The 21,383-nt window shown below is 48.4% G+C and overlaps 2 protein-coding genes across 21 annotated transcripts in view; one reads left to right on the top strand and one right to left on the bottom strand.

The window, feature by feature from the left end:
- Window positions 1–10,324, top strand: part of GIT2 (GIT ArfGAP 2) — a 62,796-nt gene extending 52,472 nt beyond the window's left edge. For all 17 annotated transcript variants that reach the window (XM_029229866.1, XM_029229807.1, XM_029229780.1 and 14 more), the window contains one exon: window positions 9,185–10,324. The gene's annotated coding sequence lies outside the window, so the exon portion shown is untranslated. The remainder of the gene's footprint in view (window positions 1–9,184) is intronic.
- Window positions 3,977–19,987, bottom strand: TCHP (trichoplein keratin filament binding). 4 transcript variants are annotated; one of them, XR_003794551.1, is made up of 15 exons: window positions 19,848–19,987; window positions 18,332–18,525; window positions 17,123–17,333; window positions 16,457–16,513; window positions 15,014–15,082; window positions 13,966–14,139; window positions 13,017–13,129; window positions 12,766–12,832; window positions 11,483–11,655; window positions 10,555–10,636; window positions 9,002–9,187; window positions 8,276–8,419; window positions 7,166–7,229; window positions 6,596–6,687; window positions 3,977–4,560 (listed from the first exon to the last, which is right to left on the bottom strand). XR_003794551.1 is itself a non-coding variant. In XM_029229906.1 (13 exons), exons 2-13 carry the CDS (start codon window positions 18,523–18,525, stop codon window positions 7,197–7,199), a joined length of 1,503 nt encoding a protein of 500 aa, XP_029085739.1. In that variant the 5' UTR covers window positions 19,848–19,987; the 3' UTR covers window positions 5,473–7,196. The 4 variants fall into 4 exon arrangements, 2 of the variants coding, with proteins under 2 accessions (XP_029085727.1, XP_029085739.1); XR_003794548.1 differs by having other exon boundaries at window positions 6,596–8,419; XM_029229906.1 differs by lacking the exon at window positions 3,977–4,560 and having other exon boundaries at window positions 5,473–7,229.
- Between the last annotated feature and the right edge of the window lie 1,396 nt (window positions 19,988–21,383).

The raw sequence follows: 21,383 nt of genomic DNA, 5'->3' as shown, positions 1-21,383 counted from the left end.
GGCATGGTAGAGGCACCCAGGTCGGTCCTTCTGGAAGGAGCAGCCCTGTGCCTGCTGCTGGAAGCCAGGGGGGCTCCCTCCAGGGGACTGGATGGGACTCCCTGCACCCAGGGAGGGAGGGAGGAAGCTGGCTCAGTGGAGGAGCGCAGCCTATACGGCCTGCTTCTAACTATTCAAGCAAGGTGGAAATCCTGCCAGAGTCCAGCAGCAGAGATGAGGGTGCTTCCACCACTGGCAGGTTGTTTACTGGGCAGGGGAGGAGGCAGGGATCCTCTTGGCAGGAAAAATAGGTCCATTTGAGCTTGGTGGTTTCGGTATCTATCTTACCCATCCTCACATCCCCATTCTCCACTTTTCATGGATGAAGAAGAACTGGCCCAAAGAGGGGTCACCTGGCCCCTAAGTGGTGGGGCATCAGGACAGGAACCCGGGCCAGCCTGGGCCACAGCCTCTGCCCTTCCCCCTCCATTCTGTTCACCCTACCTCCCCCAACCTGGACTCTTATGTACAGAAATATGTCTAATGCATCCATGCAGAATTATAATGTGGCCCCCTGTGTCTCTGCCACCAGGTCAAGAAACAAGAGCATTGCCTTTGCATTAGAAGGCACCATGGGTCCTTCCTTCCCCAGACTTTAGTGCTAATTGCTTCCTTGCTTTTGGTTGAACACCTGTGGGTACCCCTTTTTAAGTAAGAGCTTTCTTTTGCCTGTTTTCAAACTTGTAACCGGAGCCACTGATGTATGCTTTTCTTCCTTCACATTGAGATTCATCTAGGTCAACGTGCGTGTGTAGCTCTATTTAGTAACATTCCCCATGTTGTGCAGTCTTCACTGAACGTATACACCATGATTTATCTATCTAGTATTTTATGGATGGACGTTTGAGTTTAGTTTTTGGCTCTTATGAAAAATACTGCTTTGAAAAATATATCTTCTGGTACATGTATTGTATGTTTCTGTAGGGTATATGTATACCTAGGCGTGGGACTCCTGGGTCATAGAGATGTGCATCTCCAAACTGTAACATGTTTCCATGCTGTCTTCCAAAGGGTTGTACCAGCGGCAAATGAGATTTCCCCTTGTTCTACATCTTCATCAACAGTGGTGTAATAAGCAGTTTTAATGTCGCCAGTCCAGTGGGCTTGTATCTAGTGGTTTGAATTCGCACTTCCTGATCTATAATTCAGCTGCGTGCTTTTCCATGTTTATCATAGCCATTTAGATTTCCTGTTTGGTGAAGTGCCTGTTTGAGTGTTTACCTATTTTTCATTAGGTGCTGTTTTTTTTCTTTTTAAATTATTCATAGGAGGGTTTTCTTTTTTTTTAATGTTCTAAACATTTTGTTGCTATCTGTGTTGCAAACATCCTTGCCCATTCTGTGGGCATGCCTCCCTCTCAGGTGTCTTTTGAAGATAAGCTTTTTTAATGTAGTCAGATTTATCAATCCTTTCCTTATGGTTAGTGTGCCTTGGGTCTTAAGAAACCTTCCCTACACCAGATTACTATTATGTTTTATTTTGATATAATCGTAGACCCACAAAATAATTGCAAAAACTGTACCCTGTGCCCTTCACTCAGCTTCCCCCAGTGGTGACATCTTACATAACTATAGTACAATATCAAAATCAGGACACTGCTTTTGGTGCAATCACAGACCTCATTCAGATATCATAGGTTTTAGACACATTTGTGTGTGTGTAGTTCTTGCCATTTTACCACGCAAGTAGGTTCCTGTCACCACATGAAGATACAGAACCCACACAGATGAAGATGCATCACCAGACACCTCCCTCCTGCTGCCCCTTGAGTCATACCTGTCTCCTGGCAACCATGAATCTGTTCTCCCTCATTTTCTCCTTTCAAAAATGTTATATATGTGGAACCATATAGCATGTGACCTTTTGAGATTGGCTTTTTCACTCAGCGTAATACCCATCCAAGTTGTTCAGAGACCAAGGTCATGGGGAGGGGCCCCAGAACCAACCGTAGGACTGTGTCCTGACCAGAAACCTTCCACACCCATATTTGGAAATGGGTCCTTAATTTTTCCTGCCAGAGGGTAGGAAATACCTCCTTAAGGAATAGAGGCGGGGTTATTTAGTTTGGGTTTATCTTGTAGTTTTGTTAATTATCTAGTATTTGCCTTTTTCTTTGTTTTTTAAATAACATTTTCCCCTCATTTCAAAGGTTATAAATGTTCTCTGTGGAAAATATAGAAAAGCACCCAAAATGAGAAATACCCATTATCCCAACTTTGAGAAATACCCACAAAGTAATATTATGTTTCCTTAAAAATGAAGTTACGTAGCTATTGCTTTTGATCAGCTTTTTAACACAGCGTGAACATTTCTCCAGAATTTTCAGAAAATTTTAAGCATTCCATTTCATTTTAATTCACTGTATAATACCCCAAACTCAAACAGCCTCCTCGTGTTGGACATATAGGTTATCAGTTTTTGCTATTCTAACTAATGCTGTGAGGAACATCTTTGTTCCAGTCTGATTGTTACTTATGTTCCTGGGCCAGGGGGCAGCTTGGTGCATTTAGGGAGGGCTCCTGGAGGGCTAGCCACTATGGGGCCTGGTAGGCTAGGGGAGGATTTGGGTCTTGGTCCTAAATGCAGAGGGACACCATTGAAGACAGTGGAAGATTTTCATTTCAGGTGTGTGTTTGTAAAAGATCTGCAGGATGGAGAGAAAAGTGAGGTGGATGGGTGACTTCAGGCAGAAGTCAGTGGTAGGGATGAAAGATAGATGGTGGTGAGAGGGAGCAAAGTGGATGGACTCAGAGATTTCAGGTTAAAGTAGCAGGACTCAGTGCCCTGGGGTATGGCTCCTGCAGCGGGCAGGTGGATGGTGGTGCCATTCACTTATCTGAGAACGCTGCAGGAGGGCCAGATGGCTGTTGCTGTTGTTTCGTTTAATGATGGGAGTTCAGGAGAGATCTTTTGATTATTCTTGTGCTGAGTTTGAGGCATCTTTGGGACATAGAGTGGAGATGTCAGAGCGCTAGCAGATATAGGAGTCAGGACCAGAGATACAGATCCAGGAGTTATCGATGTGTACATGGCATTGGATGCCAGGGACCTGGCTCACATCATGTAGGAAGGGCCTGTGTGGTGCCTGGGCCTGAAAGGCTGGCAGAGGCCAAAGTAACTCTGCACAGGTGCCCAAAGAACCCCGCTTGTATCGTCAAGAATGTGTATGGTAACTGTAAGCCAGGCTGTTCAGTTTGTCTCAGGAGTGACAAGTCAGCAGCATGAATGACAGTGCCACACGGCTTGGTTAATCGCAACACATGGGGAACTCTCAACACGGCAATGTTCTCTACCATAATTGTTTCTGCATAGAAATGGAGGATTGGGTGTTTAGGGGGAAAAAAATGAGCAAAAGAGAAGTCTTTTAGGTCAGCTAATAACCAAAATGAGAAAAAGAGTGCCAAAGCCCTACAAGGACAGTGTCACAACATAAAACAAGGCTTTCCCATCATCATCACTGTAAGGCTGAAATAGTTCTTCTAGCCAGAGATAATCTTGAATGTGTGCAACGTTAGTTATGTGTCCATATGTTTATAGAAACACTATTTTTATTTTTATTTATTTATTTACTTTCTGGCCTTGCCACACCACATGTGGGATCTTAGTTCCCCGACCAGGGAGTGAACCCGTGCCCCCTGCACTGGAAGCACTGAGTCTTAGCCACTGGACTGCCAGGGAAGTCCAAGAAACACCATTTTTAAAAGAAAAAAATTAGAAGCCAAATGAGAATGAATAAATAATAATACCATCATTAATACCATTTATATTAGCACCCCAAAAATGAAATACTTATGTATAAAGTCTTAATAAAAAATTAACTTAAAAAATCACATGCTGGGCTTCCCTGGTGGCGCAGTGGTTGAGAGTCTGCCTGCCAATGCAGGGGACGCGGGTTTGTGCCCCGGTCCGGGAAGATCCCACATGCCGCGGAGCGGCTGGGCCCGTGAGCCATGGCCGCTGAACCTGCGCGTCCGGAGCCTGTGCTCCGCAACGGGAGAGGCCACAGCAGTGAGAGGCCCGCGTACCGCAAAAAAAAAAAAAAAAAAAATCACATGCTTATATCCTTTGAGGTAGATTGTTTTTTTCTACCTTTTAGAACTTCTGAGTAATCATAACATTAAGTCAGAAAGTAAAAAACCCTCTAAAATGAAGACATGACAATGTCAAACTCCATAAAATAAAATTCCATGTGGCTTCACGGCTGAAGTTCGGCAAGGTCAGCAGGCACTGCTGACGTTAATGCTTTTGAAGGCATTATAATGATGCTTTATATTTTATGAAGACTGAAAATTACCTAAAAACCCAGATTGTGAAAAAATATTCATTATATTCATAAGGAAATGTGGATATACTGAATATATTTATGGCACACATGGTTCCTTCAGTCCCACGAGTTACAACTGGCTCTGTGCCTGCCAGTGACTCCTTATCCATGCACTTGTTTGATTCCTGTGCCTGTTCTTGTTCAGCTTTTTAACTTCCCCAGGCCTCGCAGAGCATCCACCCTAAACAGGATATGTGCTGAGGGAGCAAAAAGAGTGAGAATCGTTTACACACAGAACATGTTAGTAATGGCTTCAACACCATCTGTTCTAAAGGAATTGAACCTTGTAGAAGAATCTGCTATAGAATGATCTATAAATTATTAATTTTACAGTAAGTAGAAAAAGGTGCTTAAAACAATAAAACCAATATATGTGTATGTATATAGCTACAACACAATCAACAGATAAGAGCTAAGAAGAGTATGTGCTATGCCAGAAACAGTAAGACAGTGGAATCTCTAAATCTGGAAACAAATATTGAGGCCCAGTTTAGAGAGGAAACAGTTAAATATATTAGGGTATAGAACCAGTATAATGTAATTTTTAATGCTAATAAGATTCCTGCCAGGCTTCAAAAACAAAAAACTCAAAGAAATAAAAAATATTCAGTAAACCTGCAAGCCATGCAGCGTGGCCAAAAAAACAGATAATCTGGGGAAATTCCCTGGTGGTCCAGTGATTAGGATTCTGCGCTTTCACTGCTGAGGGCCCAGGTTCAATCCCTGGTTGGGGAACTAAGATCCCACAAGCTGCGTGGCATGGCAGAAAAAAAAAAATTCTGTCCACATCGATTCTGTCCTGGAGCTTGGACAGTGTATGACTGCTAATAATTCCCTGTAGTTTACTTAGAAGAGGCTCCAATAGAAATGAGAGACAATACCACTTTCACAAGAAAAATGAATATAACCTAGAAAATGTGACCATAGAAAATATTCAAACCTGTAAGAGATGTGGATTAAATCAGTAAAAACCTATCATTCTGGGCTTCCCTGGTGGCACAGTGGTTGAGAGACCACCTGCTGATGCAGGGGACGTGGGTTCATGCCCCGGTCCGGGAGGATCCCACATGCCGCGGAGCGGCTAGGCCCATGAGCCATGGCCGCTGAGCCTGTGCGTCCGGAGCCTGTGCTCCGCAGCAGGAGAGGCCACAACGGTGAGAGGCCCGCGTACCACAAAAAAACAAACAAAAAAACAAAAACAAAAACAAAAAAAACCTATCATTCTATACAACCCACTTTGCAGCAATTAATAAAAGCAACAATGACAAAGCTTGGAAGCAATGCTGTCAAACCAGAACTTTATTTCACAACTAATGAACACCTGAAAGAAGGGAAGTAAATATGAGCACACATAATGAAAGTGGCGCTCAGGGGATCATATCCAAAGAAATGTAAGACAAGAAAGTGAAACACAGATTAAGGATGCAGTTCGCAGCTCAATTTGTTTTTACAGCACAATGGAAGTGAAAGGCAATGCAGCCCTTAGACTCGGGATTTTTTAATAAACTCTGTTTTAATAACCTGGAACCCAGCCCTGTAATTAGCTGTAATTTACTGAGATATGGAATCTTGAACACAATGTAATGAAAACTGAAACCTCAGAGGAGGAACATGAAAAAAATACAAGTCATAAAAATACGATTATTGCTGCAAGGAACTTACAGCTATTTATAGAGATAAATCTAGGACTATGTCTCATTGATAGAACAGTGGGAAGACAGATTTTTGGCCGATCTGTGGTTGAGTCTGATTTCGTTTTTTCAGGTTCAGTGCCCCTTCCTCTGGGCACATAAATCCCAGAAGCCTGCATACAGCTGAGCCCTTCCCAAGACACTAGAGGTCCAAGGTGTCATGCCAAAAGGTTAGCCAACCAGGTGACCTTCTGAGGTCCCCCTTTTTTTTTCTTTTTTTTTGCGGTACGCGGGCCTCTCACTGCTGTGGCCTCTCCCATTGCGGAGCACAGGCTCCGGACGCACAGGCTCTGCGGCCATGGCTCACGGGCCTAGCTGCTCTGCAGCACGTGGGATCTTCCCGGACCGGGGCACAAACCCATGTCCCCTGCATCGGCAGGCAGACTCTCAACCACTGCACCACCAGGGAAGCCCCTCTGAGGTCCCTTTTTGAGGCTCAGTTACATATACATTGGGATCATCGCCCCCTGCCCCCATGCAATGCTCTATGGGAATTCTACCAAAATGCTTCTTTAAGGAGGAAAGACTCATTTATCACCACCTTTTTAGAAAGCATCCATGGACGACATCAGACTGTCTCAGGGTTCATAGTTCTTTTCTTCCATAAAACAGGACGTGATCCTTTTGGGACAACTAAATTAATAAATCCTGAAATTAATAAACTGTACCAAGACCCACAAATTTGTTTTCAATAGAAGAGTTAAATTTAAATGGCAATTTTAAAAACTGAAAAATTTCTCTATCTCTAGCTGGAGTCCTCACTGGAGGTTGACAATTAGGGGTGAGACAACAGGAAACCATGTATCCTGTCGTGGAACACAACGTGTAACTCCTAGCATTGACTTAGAATCTACATTATTTATCAACATATTACAAGACTGTGACAGCACTGTCAATGTGTTAACTGTGAAGCCCCTTTCTAGGATAAGAAAGGCAGGAAAGGGCCTCCTGCTGCATGCTGCAAATCCATCACAGCTTAAAGTCTGGCCAGATCCTCTCTCTGTTTAATTGTGGAACTGAACAGGCTCGCTGAACTATTTTACAGTGACCCGAACGCTGGAACAGAACACGTAAGACGGTCTGGCAGCTGCATGTCAGAGGCCTCACCAACCTTGCTGTCTGTGCTTACAGTATCAACAGAGTCAGTTCCAAGCGATTCTGGGATGTCCATAAGGCTGAGAAGAGAAAGAAAACATAAGACTGATTAGGTCAGCAGTCTCTGGAGCGCTGGAAATTAATCTCATTTTAAGAAAGAGCTACAAGCACAGTATAAATGGCTATTTTCATTTAGAGCTGAAAAGTCTTTGACCCTAGGCCCTAAATGAGGCCCTCTTTTTTTTTTTTAAGTACCAGCCCTAAGTAACATTTCACGTGGCTCTTTGACACCTCGATCTGAGACACTCACTGATCCATGATGGAGTAAGTTTAGAAAATGCTGTTCCCTGCGCCTTGAGATCCCTGGCCAGTTAGGACACTGACGTTCTGCAGCAGGTGTGGTATCTGCTGTTTCATCAGCTTCCCGGAGTTTCTGACCACAGAGGAGCTGGCCTCTCTGTTAGAACGCCAGAGTGGCCCTGCTAAACGAGGGACAAAGGCGACACGCCTGCTGAGCCCTCAGTCAGTTCCTGGGTGCTTTAGTCATCAGCTCCCTTGAAGCAGGGGTGACGGCCTCTGCTTGTCTGTGATCCCCCGATGCCTCGCATCGGGGGTCACTCAAGTAGTTCGTGAGGCAGGGAAAGAAGGAAGGAGAGGATCAGATGATAGGGAGGGGGCAACCGCAGGTGCTGAGGGCAGGAGAGGAAGGGAAACAAGCCCCTGGTCACCCCGGTCAGCTGGGCTCTGCTGTCTGGACAGTTAGGACCCAGCACCACTGTGCCTTCACCTCTCACCAGCCACGGCAAAGCTCTTCTTGGATTGTTCTCTATCCCGAACAGAGTGGCCAGGCACGCAGCTTAGCAGTCAGGACCTCAGTCCTTGGGCTGCAGCGGCAGGAGCCACAGCAAAGTCGCCACAAGGGCTGTTTGAGGCCCAATGAAGGACTGAAACAGACGCTGTGTCAAGGTTCCCTACCAGTCGAGAAAGGAAGAAACACACAAGAAGAGGAGCAAGGAAGAATCTGAGCTGCTGGGAAGCAGCCCTGCGCCCTGGGCTGTGAGCCAGCCTGGGAGAGCAGGGCCAGGCTGCGCAGCACAGCAGTAGCGCCGTCCGCTGCGCTCCCTACCTTGGGCCGGTAGCCCTGCTCGGCCATCATCTTCGCCTCCTGCCGCAGCAGGGCGTCTGTGAGCTGCTCTGCCTGCCTCGCCTCTTCTTCCTCCTCCTCTTCCTGCTGGTCCGCTTCCCACGCCTGCAGCTGGCGCTCTGCAACCTGGCCACCGAGAGCAAAGTCACCTGGGACGGGCCACAGGGCAGAACCCTGCCTCTGATCCAGAGGGAGAGGCTCAGGTCCCCCCGCTGGAGCATCAGCGCTCAGCACTAGTGGTGGCAGTGCCCTCATGGGAAGGACATTCATGGTACTGAATGGTACCATGGTACTGGAGAGGTTATGTGTGTGGTAAAATGCACCTTGTAAAAAGCTCTGGACGTAGCCACGTGTTGGGAAGACCCTTCTGTGTTAACTATTAGGTACTGAATTGAATAAAAAGAGACTTGTGGCCAGTGAGCCAGGTGCTTGCAGATGCAGCCAGGAAAGAGGCAAGGAACGGTAACAGCAGCCTTGTTTCCACAGGAGACAGAGGACCCGGAGCGGGGCTGGAGCTACAACCAGGAGGGTCAGGGTTCCAGCGGGAAATGAAAAGGGATGCTCTGAGCTCCCAAACGTGGGCTTCCTGGACAAGGTCCAGGCCAGGCTGTGGAAATAAGTCAAGGGTCCCTGAACCCTGTGCCATGATGGTGCAGGAACCTCAGCAGGGCCTGCTGCCCGTGCGTTCATCCCAGGGCTCAGCCCCACCTGGGCTTCCAGCTCCTGCTTCCTGGCTGATTTCAGTTCTTCGCTCTCCTTTTTCTCACGATGAGCTGACTCTCTGGCCTCCTCAAGATCTCGAATAAGTTGCTCTCTGTGTCTCAGGGATTCCTCTTGCTCCCGTCGGTTCTGTTCAATCTTTTCCTGTATTTGTTTTTGTCTTCCTGTCAGAACCTATCCTCAGCGGAAAGGAAGAGGGAAGATTTTGGTTAGACTTTAACAGATGCCTGTTCTACCAGCCGTGGACAGTCTGCAGCTGCAGCTACATGGAGACCAGACCCAGCCTAATCCTCAGCCTCAGGCCCAAATACACCAGGATGAAGGCAAGCCCAGACTGCGGGATCGGTCCAAACAATCGGCCACGTTTCCCACACGTCTCCATCGCACACAGAGTGCACGTGGACTGTGCGTATGGAGACAGCCGAGCACCAAAGAGATCAAAGCAGGCAGGGATGGAGCTCCGTCCCCAGGGCACAGACACATAGCAACAAGGTGGCTCTCACTCCCTATCAGTGAGTTCTAGAAAAAGTAAGAAATCACAAGCCATGTAGATGGCCAGAGGCAGAGTCTGGGTCATCCCACCAACCTTGTGGATTTAAATTTACTGCTCAAAGCAGCAGAAACCTGCTGTGTTTGATTCTTGGCCAGAGCAGGATTATGTCCACATGATGGTCAGGACTTGGCAACCAGGAACAGCAGGAAGCCACCTGCCATACCCAACAGTCATGCTCTCTGTGGGGGGACATGTAAAGTGGCCACAATGAGGAGGAACATTTTAAATGGGGGAAAAAAAATAAAAAGATGCTGGAGAGTATCTGGTATTCACAAAAGTGAAAAAGCACCAGTTGAGACCGGATTTCCCATGGGTTCTAAAATGTAGCATGCTGGCATGCACAGAATATAATTTCCATTTTAAACCACTTTAAGATAACTTCCAATACATGGATAATAAAGACCTTTTTTCCCCCAAAAGATTTCCTTTGAATTGGGGTGTGTCTTATAATGCACTACTTATATATGACAAATAAAACAGTCATGTTCCTTAGTCTACTTCTGGTTTTGCACTCCAAGAAAAAAAATCCTAAATGTGGAAAAGGCTTCTGCACCAAGATGTTCACTGCAGTAATATATAACAGCTCAAAATCAGAAAAAAAATGGATCCACAAAAGGAAACGGAAAAACAAACTATACCCACAAGATATATTACACAGCCATCAAAATGACATTTACAAAGAAGATATAATAGTATAATAAAATGATTGAAATCAAATAGCTCAGTATAGTATGTAGAAAAAACATTATCCATAGAAACAGAAGCGTAGAAGGAAATAAATAGTGGCTGTGTAGATAGTGACTGTTTTTTTACTTTTTACTTTTCTGTACTGAATTTTTTCCTAGTAAGCGTATATTACTTTTATAATGATATTGAAAGTCCACTGAAAATGCCCAGAGGGGACTCTGTTCCCAGAACATTTGGCAGGGTCAGCACGTGGTCACCAACCCGACACCCGCCCGGCCACCTGAGCCCACTCCCGGATTACCTCGCTCATCAGCCGGTCTCGAGCACTCCTCTCGCGGGCCCACTCTGCCTCTCTCTTTTCCCACATTTCCTTAGCCTCCTCCCTAGGGAGACACGGAGAGGATGACAGCTGGATCCTTACCACCACCGGTGGTAGAAGAGAACCAACAGGGCTCCAAGGCACCAGGTAGCACACACCTTCTGTGCAGCCGACCTCCAAATAAACTTCCAGCAGATTACAGGGAAGGACAACTTCACAGAAAGTATTACTATCATAAGTACTTTAAGTTCCTTTTTTTAACCCTCCATCTCCTTACAAAAAGCACTGGTGAAGACGTGCATCCAGGACATTTAAACACTGAAGTGAATGAAACCATCGGGGCTGGAGAAGAGGAGGGGCACGCCGGTGCCTGAGCTCTGTCACCATGTTCCTGCGGTCACTCTAGCTCGCCCTGTGGCCTGGGGCAAGTGAGTGACTGCCTCGACTCCCCGTGACCCAAGTACTCTGTGACCCCAGCACTGGGCTGGATGTCAGGATTAAACAGAAGGAGGACCGTAAAGCACTTAGCACAGTGTCTGGCGCACGGTAAGTGCTCAGTAAGTGTTACCTGTTATTCCAGTACTTCAATCTACCAGATTAAGTTTTAGGATCCAGACCCATTCATATAGACCTAAGAAGCATTCAATGTCTCCATAATTTATAACCATTTCCTTTCAAGTTTCTAAGATCTCAGATGAACAGATCCTTACTCTAAACCCTAACGGCTTCCACATTAAATAACCCGAGGGAAACACCCCACAAGCCAGGTCCACTAGCAAAGATGTGCTCCTCACGAATGATGGACAGAGGAACAAGGATGGGAGTTTCATCAACAGCAGACAACCCTCACAGCGACCTGCTGACCTGCGGGGATCGAGGTGCAAGTAGAGGCCGGGATGCCACCTCTCACCTCAACAGCATCTGCAGCTCCGCCTCCCGCGCCCTCTCCAGTTGCAGCTGCTCCTCGATGACCCGCTTCATCCAGGCCACATCGGCCTGGGCCTGCTCCCTCCGGGCCAGGTGCACACGCCGGTTCTCGTCCTCCTCCTCCAGCAGCGCCTGCAGGATGCGCCTGTCTGCCTCCTAGAGGAAGGACGAGGAAGCGCAGTGGGCGCGGTGCCCAGCCCTGCAGTAGCAACAGCCTCAGCTCTGCCAGCCCCTCGGCACTGAAAGCAGGCGTTCTGGGAAGACATGGGCTGTTTCCAGAGCAGGCAGGGTGTGATCACGTAGGGATGATTTAGACGCCACAGAGGCCCAGGAGCTTTTCTCTGCCCACAGGGAGAGACCCTCTGCCACCACACACACATCTCTGCCCTCGGACACATCTGGTAGCACAGCTTTTTAGAACACAATTTGCCAGCAATTCCACTTCACAGGATATAAGCTACAGAGACACAAATGCACAGAGATATATGCACAAAGTGCTCACTGCAGCTGTTCCGTAAGAGGAAAGCCGACTGGGGTGGGAAAGCAACTCTCCTGTCTGGTCTCAGTGAGGGAGCCCATCAAAATACTTGCAAGGAATACCGAGCAGCTAGTCAAAAAGAACAAGCTCAGTCTAAGAACACGGGTCTGGAAGCCTGAGGTGTACTCTTAGGTACTATGCTGTGCAATGCCACTTCAAGTACATTTAAAATGAAACTGAAAACCCCCCAAACTCACCACTTCCCTGTGTGTGTGTGCATTTAAATACAGTTGATTCCTGAACAACACGGGTTTGAACTGTGTGAGTCCACTTACACACAGATTTTTTTCAATAAATATACTAGTATTTTTATTTTACAGATCTTTAAATTAACTAAGTGTGGGAAAAGTGTTTGACTAGAGAGTACAGTAGGTAGACTGAAATGAACTAGGGTTTGAGTCCTGATTCTAACCAAACTGTTTTAGCTTCCTGCCCTTCAGTGGGTCATTTATCAATTCGTTTTTGAGGCAGAGAGAGCAGTACATGGGTTTTCAACTCCGTGGGTGTCAGCACCCCTAACCCCCACGTGGTTCAGGGGTCAACTGCATATCTAGAAAGATGTACACCCAAACAGACGCCTCTGGGAGGGGCAGGGATTGCGGGGGCTGCTGGTCAAGGGGGGATCTCACCTGGTGTTTTCTTATGAGAACGCACCCATTACTAAGCAATGGAAAACATGCTTTTCAAAAGAAAGTGAAAGAAACGCCAGGCTGTCCCTTCAGATTTACCAGTTCCTCTTGGATCTGCTGTGTACGTCTGTTGAGCTGCACGTTATACTGATGTCTCAAAAAGCGTCTAGAAATGAGAAAATATGGGTTGCCTTCAGTGTTTCCTAAAGAATTAAGCAGAGGTTAGACAGCTGCTTTCTGCAGATTGTATCCTGTTCGGTTTCAGGGTTACCACTGCACGTCTGAGAAAGTGAGAGGCTCGCCCGCTTGGGGAAGGCAGGCGAGGGGTTGGGAGTCCTTCTCACACGCACCCCAGCTCCGCCTTCTGCCACAAGGCTGCCATCTGCTTCCGCTCTTCCTCCAGCCTCTCCAGCTCCCAGCGCTGCTTCAGCAGATTCTCCTGCTCCTTCTTTAGTTTGGTGGCCTATGGGTACAAGACAGTAAACCCAGGTAAGTGAATGAGAATCAGAGTTCCTTCATCCCTCAGCAGACACCACACAACAAGGGTGGCCTGGCCACCTGGTGCCAGGATCCCCTTCCACCTCCGGGGCTCTGAGCCCCTTGGCCCAGCTCACTCATTCATCTTGCTGGGCCTTCCCAACCCTGCCAACAAGGATGAACCCCTGCCCCGTGCTCCCACAGGGCCCTGCACTTTCCAAGCCTGTTGTAACTAAACATCTGTCTCCCTGACCCGATACAGCTCCCAGCTGTATCCCTAGCAGCCAGCCCAGTGCTCGGCACTTAGAATACGTAGTGGGCACAAAGGATCTAGTTCTTGAATCATTCTGTCCTGGGGAAGGGGAGAGTGCTCCCCTCGCCTGCATGAGAAGATCCAGCCCCTCAGAGCAACTGTGCACAGTATTCTCAAAACAGCTTCCAGGACCAAAGATCCTCATGGTTTGTGCCTTGAGACCCCCAAACTGCTAGTCTCCCACGAGAGCTGTGTGCTGGATCATCAGACTAAGTCAAGTCTACTAAGAGCACTTGAAATCCAAGTACTCAGGAGGCTCTCGGACAGCAGGCCTCTCTACACACGTCGGAGGGGACGCGTGTTATCTCCTGACGGTTGACACTCTAGAATCTGGGCACAGAAAGAACCACAGGTGGGAGCACATGTCAGAAGGAGAGCCCAGCGTTGTTTCCCTTCTTAGAATCGCCCCCCCGGATATGGTCTCTGTTTAGCGCAGCTTTTTAAATGCCCGTTTCCTAACAAGAAGGAGCTACGAGCGAGGAGGCCCTGGCACCGGGGCTTGCCCTCACCTCCATCTCCTTCACCTTCAGCTCCTCCATCTGCTGGCGCAGCGCGTCTGCCTGCAGTTTACCCTCTAGTTGCCTCCTCTCCTCTTCTGCTTTCATCCGTTCCAGCGCTTCCCGTCGGGCCGTTTCATATTCATTTTCATACCGTTTTTCCTTTTCCTCTTCGGCGGCTTCTTGCTGCATGGAGCCAAAGGGACCTGGGGGTGAGTATCTGTAGCATGGAGCTGGCAAAGACCCTGCTCCCCACCACCGGTCAGCAGGCCTCAGGGCCCGTTCCTCATTCCAACACGTCTGTACCCGAGGAGGCCACGCACTTATCAGCTGTGTGGCCCAGGCAAAGGTGCATCTTCCTGGGCTCGATTCTCACTGTGGGAACCATGGGAGTGGTGCTGCCCTCAGAGACGAAGCTGGGGAGGCTCTCAGCACAGTGCCTGGTACAGAGGAGGGGCTCAAGAACACCAGGGTTCCTTCCCTTCCACAAGTCAACAAAACACTTTACAAAATGAACCCAGAGGTGAAGCAATGGGTCCACGGAGGTGTGGACTTTTATCTCCAGAGTTGCTGCTATAAACCAAGGTTGAGACTTTATGACGTAAATTACATCAAAAGAGGGTGCTGCAACAGAAACAACCTTTAAGGATGCATGTTGCGTCTACCATCAACCAGCCCTGGATGCCTTGTCTTACTCTGCCCCTGGGAGTGATCACGTGGGATTCTTGTCTGCATAAGAGCAGCAAACATTCAGTTTTAACATGTGTTAAGTAAACCGAGAAAAAGTCTATTCCTGTGTTGGAGTCATTAACATTGAAAACAAGAAACAAATTCAAAGACATGGACACAGGGCTTCCCTGGTGGCGCAGTGGTTGAGAGTCCGCCTGCTGATGCAGGGGACACGGGTTCGTGCCCTGGTCCGGGAAGATCCCACATGCCGCGGAGCATGGCCGCTGAGCCCGTGCTCCACCACAGGAGAGGCCACAACAGTGAGAGGCCCACGTACCACAAAAAAAAAAAAAAAAAAGACATGGAGACAGTCTCCCAACACATACCACACCTGTTTTTTTTCCTCTTTCTGTGTTTCCCAAGAGTTTATCACATGTTTCTTGTGAAGTTCCAATTCAATCTGAGGACGAGAAGGCAGAGAATAAACTTCCTAACTGATTCATTGGACACATATTCACTGCCGAGTACAGTGTCATGGCCTGGAATGTGGCCAGGTGTCTTATAAGTAAGTGCATGGTGACCCCAACATATACAGTCTGATTGCAAGTCAATTAGAAAACCAAAGGACCAGTCAATTCTAAACCATGTCAAGAATTGGAAAAAAGTAATAAACTTTTCTTCCAGTACCCTTGGGGCTGAGCCAGAACAGGTCAGCAGACACTGAAATGGAAATCTAATCTCAAAGGCCACCCTGGCGGGTCTAAAGCCTGCCAGGCCCCAGGGCAGAAGCTAGATGAGGAACAGACTCAACCTTTGGCCTGGCTCCCCAGTACTCCCTCTGCAAAAGAGCAGCTGTAAAAACATGCACTACCTGTATCAATAGATGCAACAAATTTGGGGTAATTAATAAGAGATTTGGGTTTAAACAATCTTTTGGATCAGAAAATGAATTGTACCACTGTCCAAAAGCTTTTGTTTGGGAAATTGTTTATAAAAGTTTTAAATTTCTCCCTCAACTCACACATGTAAGCCTTTGCAACTAACTTGAATGTTCTGAATAAACATCTGAGTAGGTGACTTTGGAGGAGCCACTGAAATCTACAAATGGCTGGGGAGAGGAGTCCTCCCGGGTTTAGCGCTAACGGCACAGCACTGCAGAGCAGCCAGATGCTCTAGTACTTGTGACTGGCAATTTCTACATGAAGTTATGAGCACACAAGTGAACACACCAAGTGGATACACAAACTATACACTGAAACTAATTAATTATATCCTTCATGGGATTCTCTCCCTCTAGCCCAATCTCTGTTGAATGATGTCACCCCAGCCAAGACGCCCCGCTCTCTCCTTGCCCCGAAGCCTGTGGATTTGTCCCCCTTTCTCCTGCCACCCCAGTTCTGACCTTTACCATTACTTGCCTGGGCTGCGGCAGCAACCCCTCAATTGACATCACCCCTTCCCCCCCCACCTCGACATTACTGCCAAAGCTGCTGCTCCCCAAAATGCAGCTGGGACCCTGTTGCACCCCTGCTTAAAATCACGCAGGTGCTCCCCAGCACTTCCAGGGGAAGACCATATGAGGCCGTCCAAGGTGGCCCCTTCTGCCTACCCAGCCTCTGCCCTTGGGGTCCCCCCTCCCTATCAGACGTCCCAACCTCACAGCCACTTGTAGCTGTTAACCGAATGACCCAGATCTTCTGTGTGGGGCTTCTTTTCAAGGTGGCTGGAGTGATCTCTGTTTCACCCCAGCACAAGATGCAAGCTTAAAAACAAGACGGGAAACATGACTTCATCTACTTAGGCAAATCAACAGAAGGATCTCCTTGGTTTTCACCTCTCGAAGTTTGGGGTTGTTCTTTTTCCAGTGTTCATACAAAAGCTGTTCAGCAATCTGTCAAGAAAACACAAAGAGGGAAGCCTGATGTCACTTTTCCAATCTGTCCACATTTTGGATAACCCACAATAGAAGTCAGGTCAGGCTAAGAGCTCCTCCACTGGCACCCGGCACTGTGCCTGCCCTTCAGACCTCCCACATGCCTCACACCCACGGCGCTGGAAGCCAGACACCTGATTGGAAGCACACAGTGCTGACAAATGACTCTTATAATGGTGACAAAAGGGGGCCCAAATCTGATGCTACAGATGGGTCCTAGATACTAAAGATCTGTTTCAAAATATACAACAGGCTTAAAAACAGAGTTCTGGGGCTCACCATCGCACACGACTACTTTGGAAGATAAAATATACCACTCCCAGCCCTTTGTGGGACCAGAGAACTAGAATAAAGAAAAAGGACTCAGATGTAATGATTAAGGGGCCAAAGAGAATAGAGATGACTCATGGAAAACACACATAAAGAACAACTCAGAGTAAGCACTTTTCCCGACTGGCTCTGGAGTGAAGTGCCGTCTCAACAGGTCAGAGCCCCCGAGGGGACCCCACGTGGCATCACTGACAGGCTGGGGACTCCCGCTCTGCAGCCTCCTAAAAAGCTACTTACCAGTTTCCTTTGCTCCTCTCGGGCTGACTTCAGATTCCTGTGCTGCTCCCGGATTCTTCTTTCCCTCAAGTTCATGCTCAGGCTCAGCTCCTCCAGTTCTCTGGCCAGCAGGTCCTGCTCCTCTGCCAGAAGCTGCCTGAGTCTCTGCCGTCGGGCCTCCAGACGCTTCCTCCCCTCCTCCTTCATCTTCTCCCGCTGGTAGGCGTGCATGCTGGGTAAGAAGGAGCCACCATCAACCAGATGTGCTACAGCCGCACAGGGAACACGTGGCTGGTTGTGTGGGTGACAGAGGCTGAGGCAGACAGAATGTGGTGACCCGGGAAGGTTTCTTCCAGCCAAAGTGAACAGAGGTGACAGAACCACTACGCATAATAGAATCTTGTTTTTGCAAGAAGAAAATGTATAATGGGCTTATATATGCGCGTGCTAACGGTACCAGCTAATATTATTTGAGCAGTTACTGTGTACCAGGTACTACATACCTGGACGGTTTTATATTAATCATCACATAAATCCTATAAAGTAGGTTCTGTTTTAGCCCCACTTCACTGATGAGGAAACTGAGCTCATTCATACAGCAAGTGACACAGTCAGGGTTTCTATCTAGGTCTGTCTGACTCCAAAACCTATGCTATTTTTTTTGCGGTACGTGGGCCTCTCACTGTTGTGGCCTCTCCCGTCGCGGAACACAGGCTCCGGACGCGCAGGCTCAGCGGGCATGTGGCTCACGGGCTCCGCGGCATGTGGGATCTTCCTGGACCGGGGCACGAACCCGTGTCCCCTGCATCGGCAGGCAGACTCTCAACCACTGTGCCACCAGGGAAGCCCCTAAAACCTATGCTTTTAACTTCAATGTTTTTACATGCATTTCTACAGAAAATGGGTGTATATGTGTGTATATATATTTACACACAAACACAAATGGAGAAGAGTATGGGAGGATATGCACCAGACAGTTCATTGTGGTTCTCTCCTGGGGGTATGGGGTTACGAAGGAGACTTCCACATTCTACATACATTTCTCATTTTATCTTTTTCAGTGCGAATTTGTTACTTCACTGATGATCTTTTTTTCAATTTCCAGTTGGAAAGACATCACTGTGCAGGTAATCCATGCTGTCCAGCCACACTCCCCCAGGTCCTTAAGGTCACATCTCCTGACAGCAAGTGGCCCTCAACCCTAACCGATGGCAGTCACCACACAATTACCTCCTCTGGTAGGAGGCCTTGGAGCTCCATTCTGCCTGTTTGGAGCTGCAGATGTCAGACACCTTGAAGTAGCGGCTGTTCTGATCCCACTGCTGCCGAAGCTGGGCCTCCTGCTCCCGGCGTTGCTGTCGTGCAGCCTGCTGATCCGGGAGCCTCCGGCTGCACCAGGAGGAGGGCAGCGTGGGGAGTGCCATCTGAGGAGAACAGCAGTGGTAAGAAAATGAGCCTGCTGCAACCTCTCATCCCTTTAATGCGTGATCCTCACCCCTTGGCTGAACACTGGAATCGCCTGGTAGAGCCTGGGCCCCACTCCAGACTAGTTAAATCAAACAGTCTTAGTGTAGGCCCCCAGGCACCAGTATTTTAAAAATGATTTGTCATCAGGACTGCAAATCATCTACTTAAATAAGCGTGGACTGCACCGGGCTGTGAGCCAGACATCATGAAGGGCACTGCAGACAGAGACAGAGAACCAGTCCTGGCAACGCTGGACAAGCACACTGGGGACTTTTATGCTCTGCCTAAGGTAACATAGATAATAATTTAAGGAATACTTGTGTGTGCCAAGCCCTTGACATATACGATCTTTTTCATTGTTACTATCGCCCCATTTTTTGGCAGGTGAGAAAACTTAAGTTCAAAGAGGTAAAATGACTTGCTCAAGATTACAAAAGCAGGAAGTGGAGGAAATTTATAAAAGAGCTGGGATCCTAATTCATGTTAGTCTGAGATGAGTGCCCGGGCTCTGTAGACTGCAAGAGGCTGCCTGTTGGGGCCAACATGCCCTGGCTTCGGCAACCCGCAGAGAGTGGCCCAATCCAGGTGTCACATCTGGAAGTGTTCTGGATTAGCATGGAGGGAGATCCCTCATCTTACGGATGGAGAAACCACCACCCAGAGAGAGGAATGAATTTGCATGGGTCAAGGAGCAATCTGGGGACACAGCTGGAGACTCGAAAGCAGAACCAGTCTCACTCCGGACACCTTTTCCCCTGGTCCAAAAGCTGCCCTATGTGCAAGGTCTACACAGTGCTTGGCTGTGACAATGCTTAAGGAGCTTCTGTTGAATAAGCAAACTCAGAGTCCTCCGATCCCGAAGGAAAGTGATCTGCGTCTATGGGCCGAGTTTAGCCTGAGGCTGCCAGTTTATGATCTGTCTTCAGACTGTGGCAGGCTTGACAAACTGTTTTCCTTGCCCTGTGAGCCGCCCGCGGATAAATCTTTGCACCAGGAGTCAGAAAACTTAAGATTCCGGTCCCGGATCTGCCACCAACAAGCTGGGCTGCTCCCTGAAAAAGTCGCATCCCTCTGTAACAAAAGCGGTTACAGAGGAAAGTGTCGGACCCAGAGCGCGCGGGGAGCTGAGTGAGAACGGGAAGCCGAACCCCCGGGCTCCCTGCGATCGCGTCCCGCGACGGCGGACGCGCTTCCCGCCAGCGCGGGGCCGACTGCAGCGGGGCTCTGAGGGTCCCGGCCCCAAAGCCGGCCCCCGGCCGAGCCCAAACCCCCGACTTACGTTTCTCTGCGCCCCGGAATCTTCGAAGGCTGTCCCGGCCCGAGCTGCAGCATGTCCCAACCGACCCCGGCACGGCCCGCTGCAACCCTTCCGGGCAGAACTGCACCTACGCCGGCCGTTTCCCCGCTCGTTGCCGGGGCAACGGGTCGGCGACGGAGCGCCGCGAGGGCCAAGCCTCCTGCAGCGCGATTACTAGACGCGCAGAGAGGAAAAAGAAGGCTGTGTTTTTCTCTGGTGCCCCCGCGTGATGGGCGGGAGCTCGATCGCAAACGTCGCTAGTCCTGGAAACAGGCAAGGAAAGAGGAAAAGAATCCATTCACTACACCAAATTTAGGATAAAGGTGAGGATGGGGGGAAATCAGAGGGATATGATAGGGGAGGTGATTATAAGCCAGTGGTTCTCAAACCTGGCTGCGCATGAGAATCATCTTGGGAGCTCTTAAAAATCCAGATGTCCAAACCAAACTCCAGACAAATCCCATGAAGCTCCCTGAGGGTATCAGTGGTTGTCTAAGCCCCCCAGGTGCTTTCGACGTGCAGCCAGCTCGCAGAACTGCTGGCGTCAGTAGGGACGAGTTATTGGTAACTTTCTATTGTCTTAGGATAGTGGTGGGTTCAAGTCTGTTCATTCTCTTAGTGTGTTTTATAACTCGCAGGTGTTACGTGTATTATCTTATGTATCAACTATTCCGTTAAAAAAATGAAAACATCCGCTCTTTGATTCATGCCCTTTTCATTTTCCCATTCTTGTCTTCATTTACTCTCTCCTTCATTCCTTCCTCCCTTTATTCCACTCTCTGTTTTCCTGGATGCAGCATAATGTCCGGTTGAACAGTGTGGCCTCTGCTGCAACCTCCACCACGCTAGTCATGTGGTCTTGGACAGGTCACTTCATCACTCCGTGCCTCAGTGTCCTCGTCTCTGAAATGAGAATGTTAAAGTAATTGGAAAAGGAGGCCGTGAGACTGCGGAGGCCCTGACGCCTCCGTAGCCTATGCAAGCCAACCTAAACCGAGGCCAGAGCCAATGCACTTGAATCCGAGAAAATGAAACTTACCAATCACCAACAGCCAGCTAGGCGTTCCCAAACAAGGCAACCCCTTAAGCAATAGCCAATCAAATGATTTCCTTGCTTTCACATCTTCTTTCTAAAAACCTCTCTCCTAGATTCTGCCGGTGGAGCGCTCCCGACCGCCTTTTCTTTGGTGCTGCCTGATTCAAATCAGTAAGTCTTGAAAATTTTACTGTGCCTCAGTTTAGCTTTTAAAAAGAATACCATCAGGGATGCTTTCTAGGGTTGCCCTTGTGAGAGGAAATGAAAGTTTAAATGGAGAGGGCCCAACAGCAGAGCACCTCAGGTGAGCTCAGGTGAGCATCTCAGGTGAGCACTGTCTCTCACATCCCCCTTTACTTGACACATGTTTACTCAGCATCTGCCCTGCCTCATGCGTGAGATTCCCTAGGGTCAGCCTCCGATTGGTCCCAACCCCTTTGGCCAAGGTCATGGCCACTCTTCCATATTGTGTCCCCAGTGGA

This window comes from Monodon monoceros, unplaced genomic scaffold, assembly GCF_005190385.1.
Source record: "Monodon monoceros isolate NGI ecotype Baffin Bay Population unplaced genomic scaffold, NGI_Narwhal_1 Super_Scaffold_1, whole genome shotgun sequence".
Lineage (NCBI taxonomy): Eukaryota > Metazoa > Chordata > Mammalia > Artiodactyla > Monodontidae > Monodon > Monodon monoceros.
The sequence above is the reverse complement of the archived record's forward strand: the minus strand, read 5'-3'. Positions and strand labels throughout refer to the sequence as shown.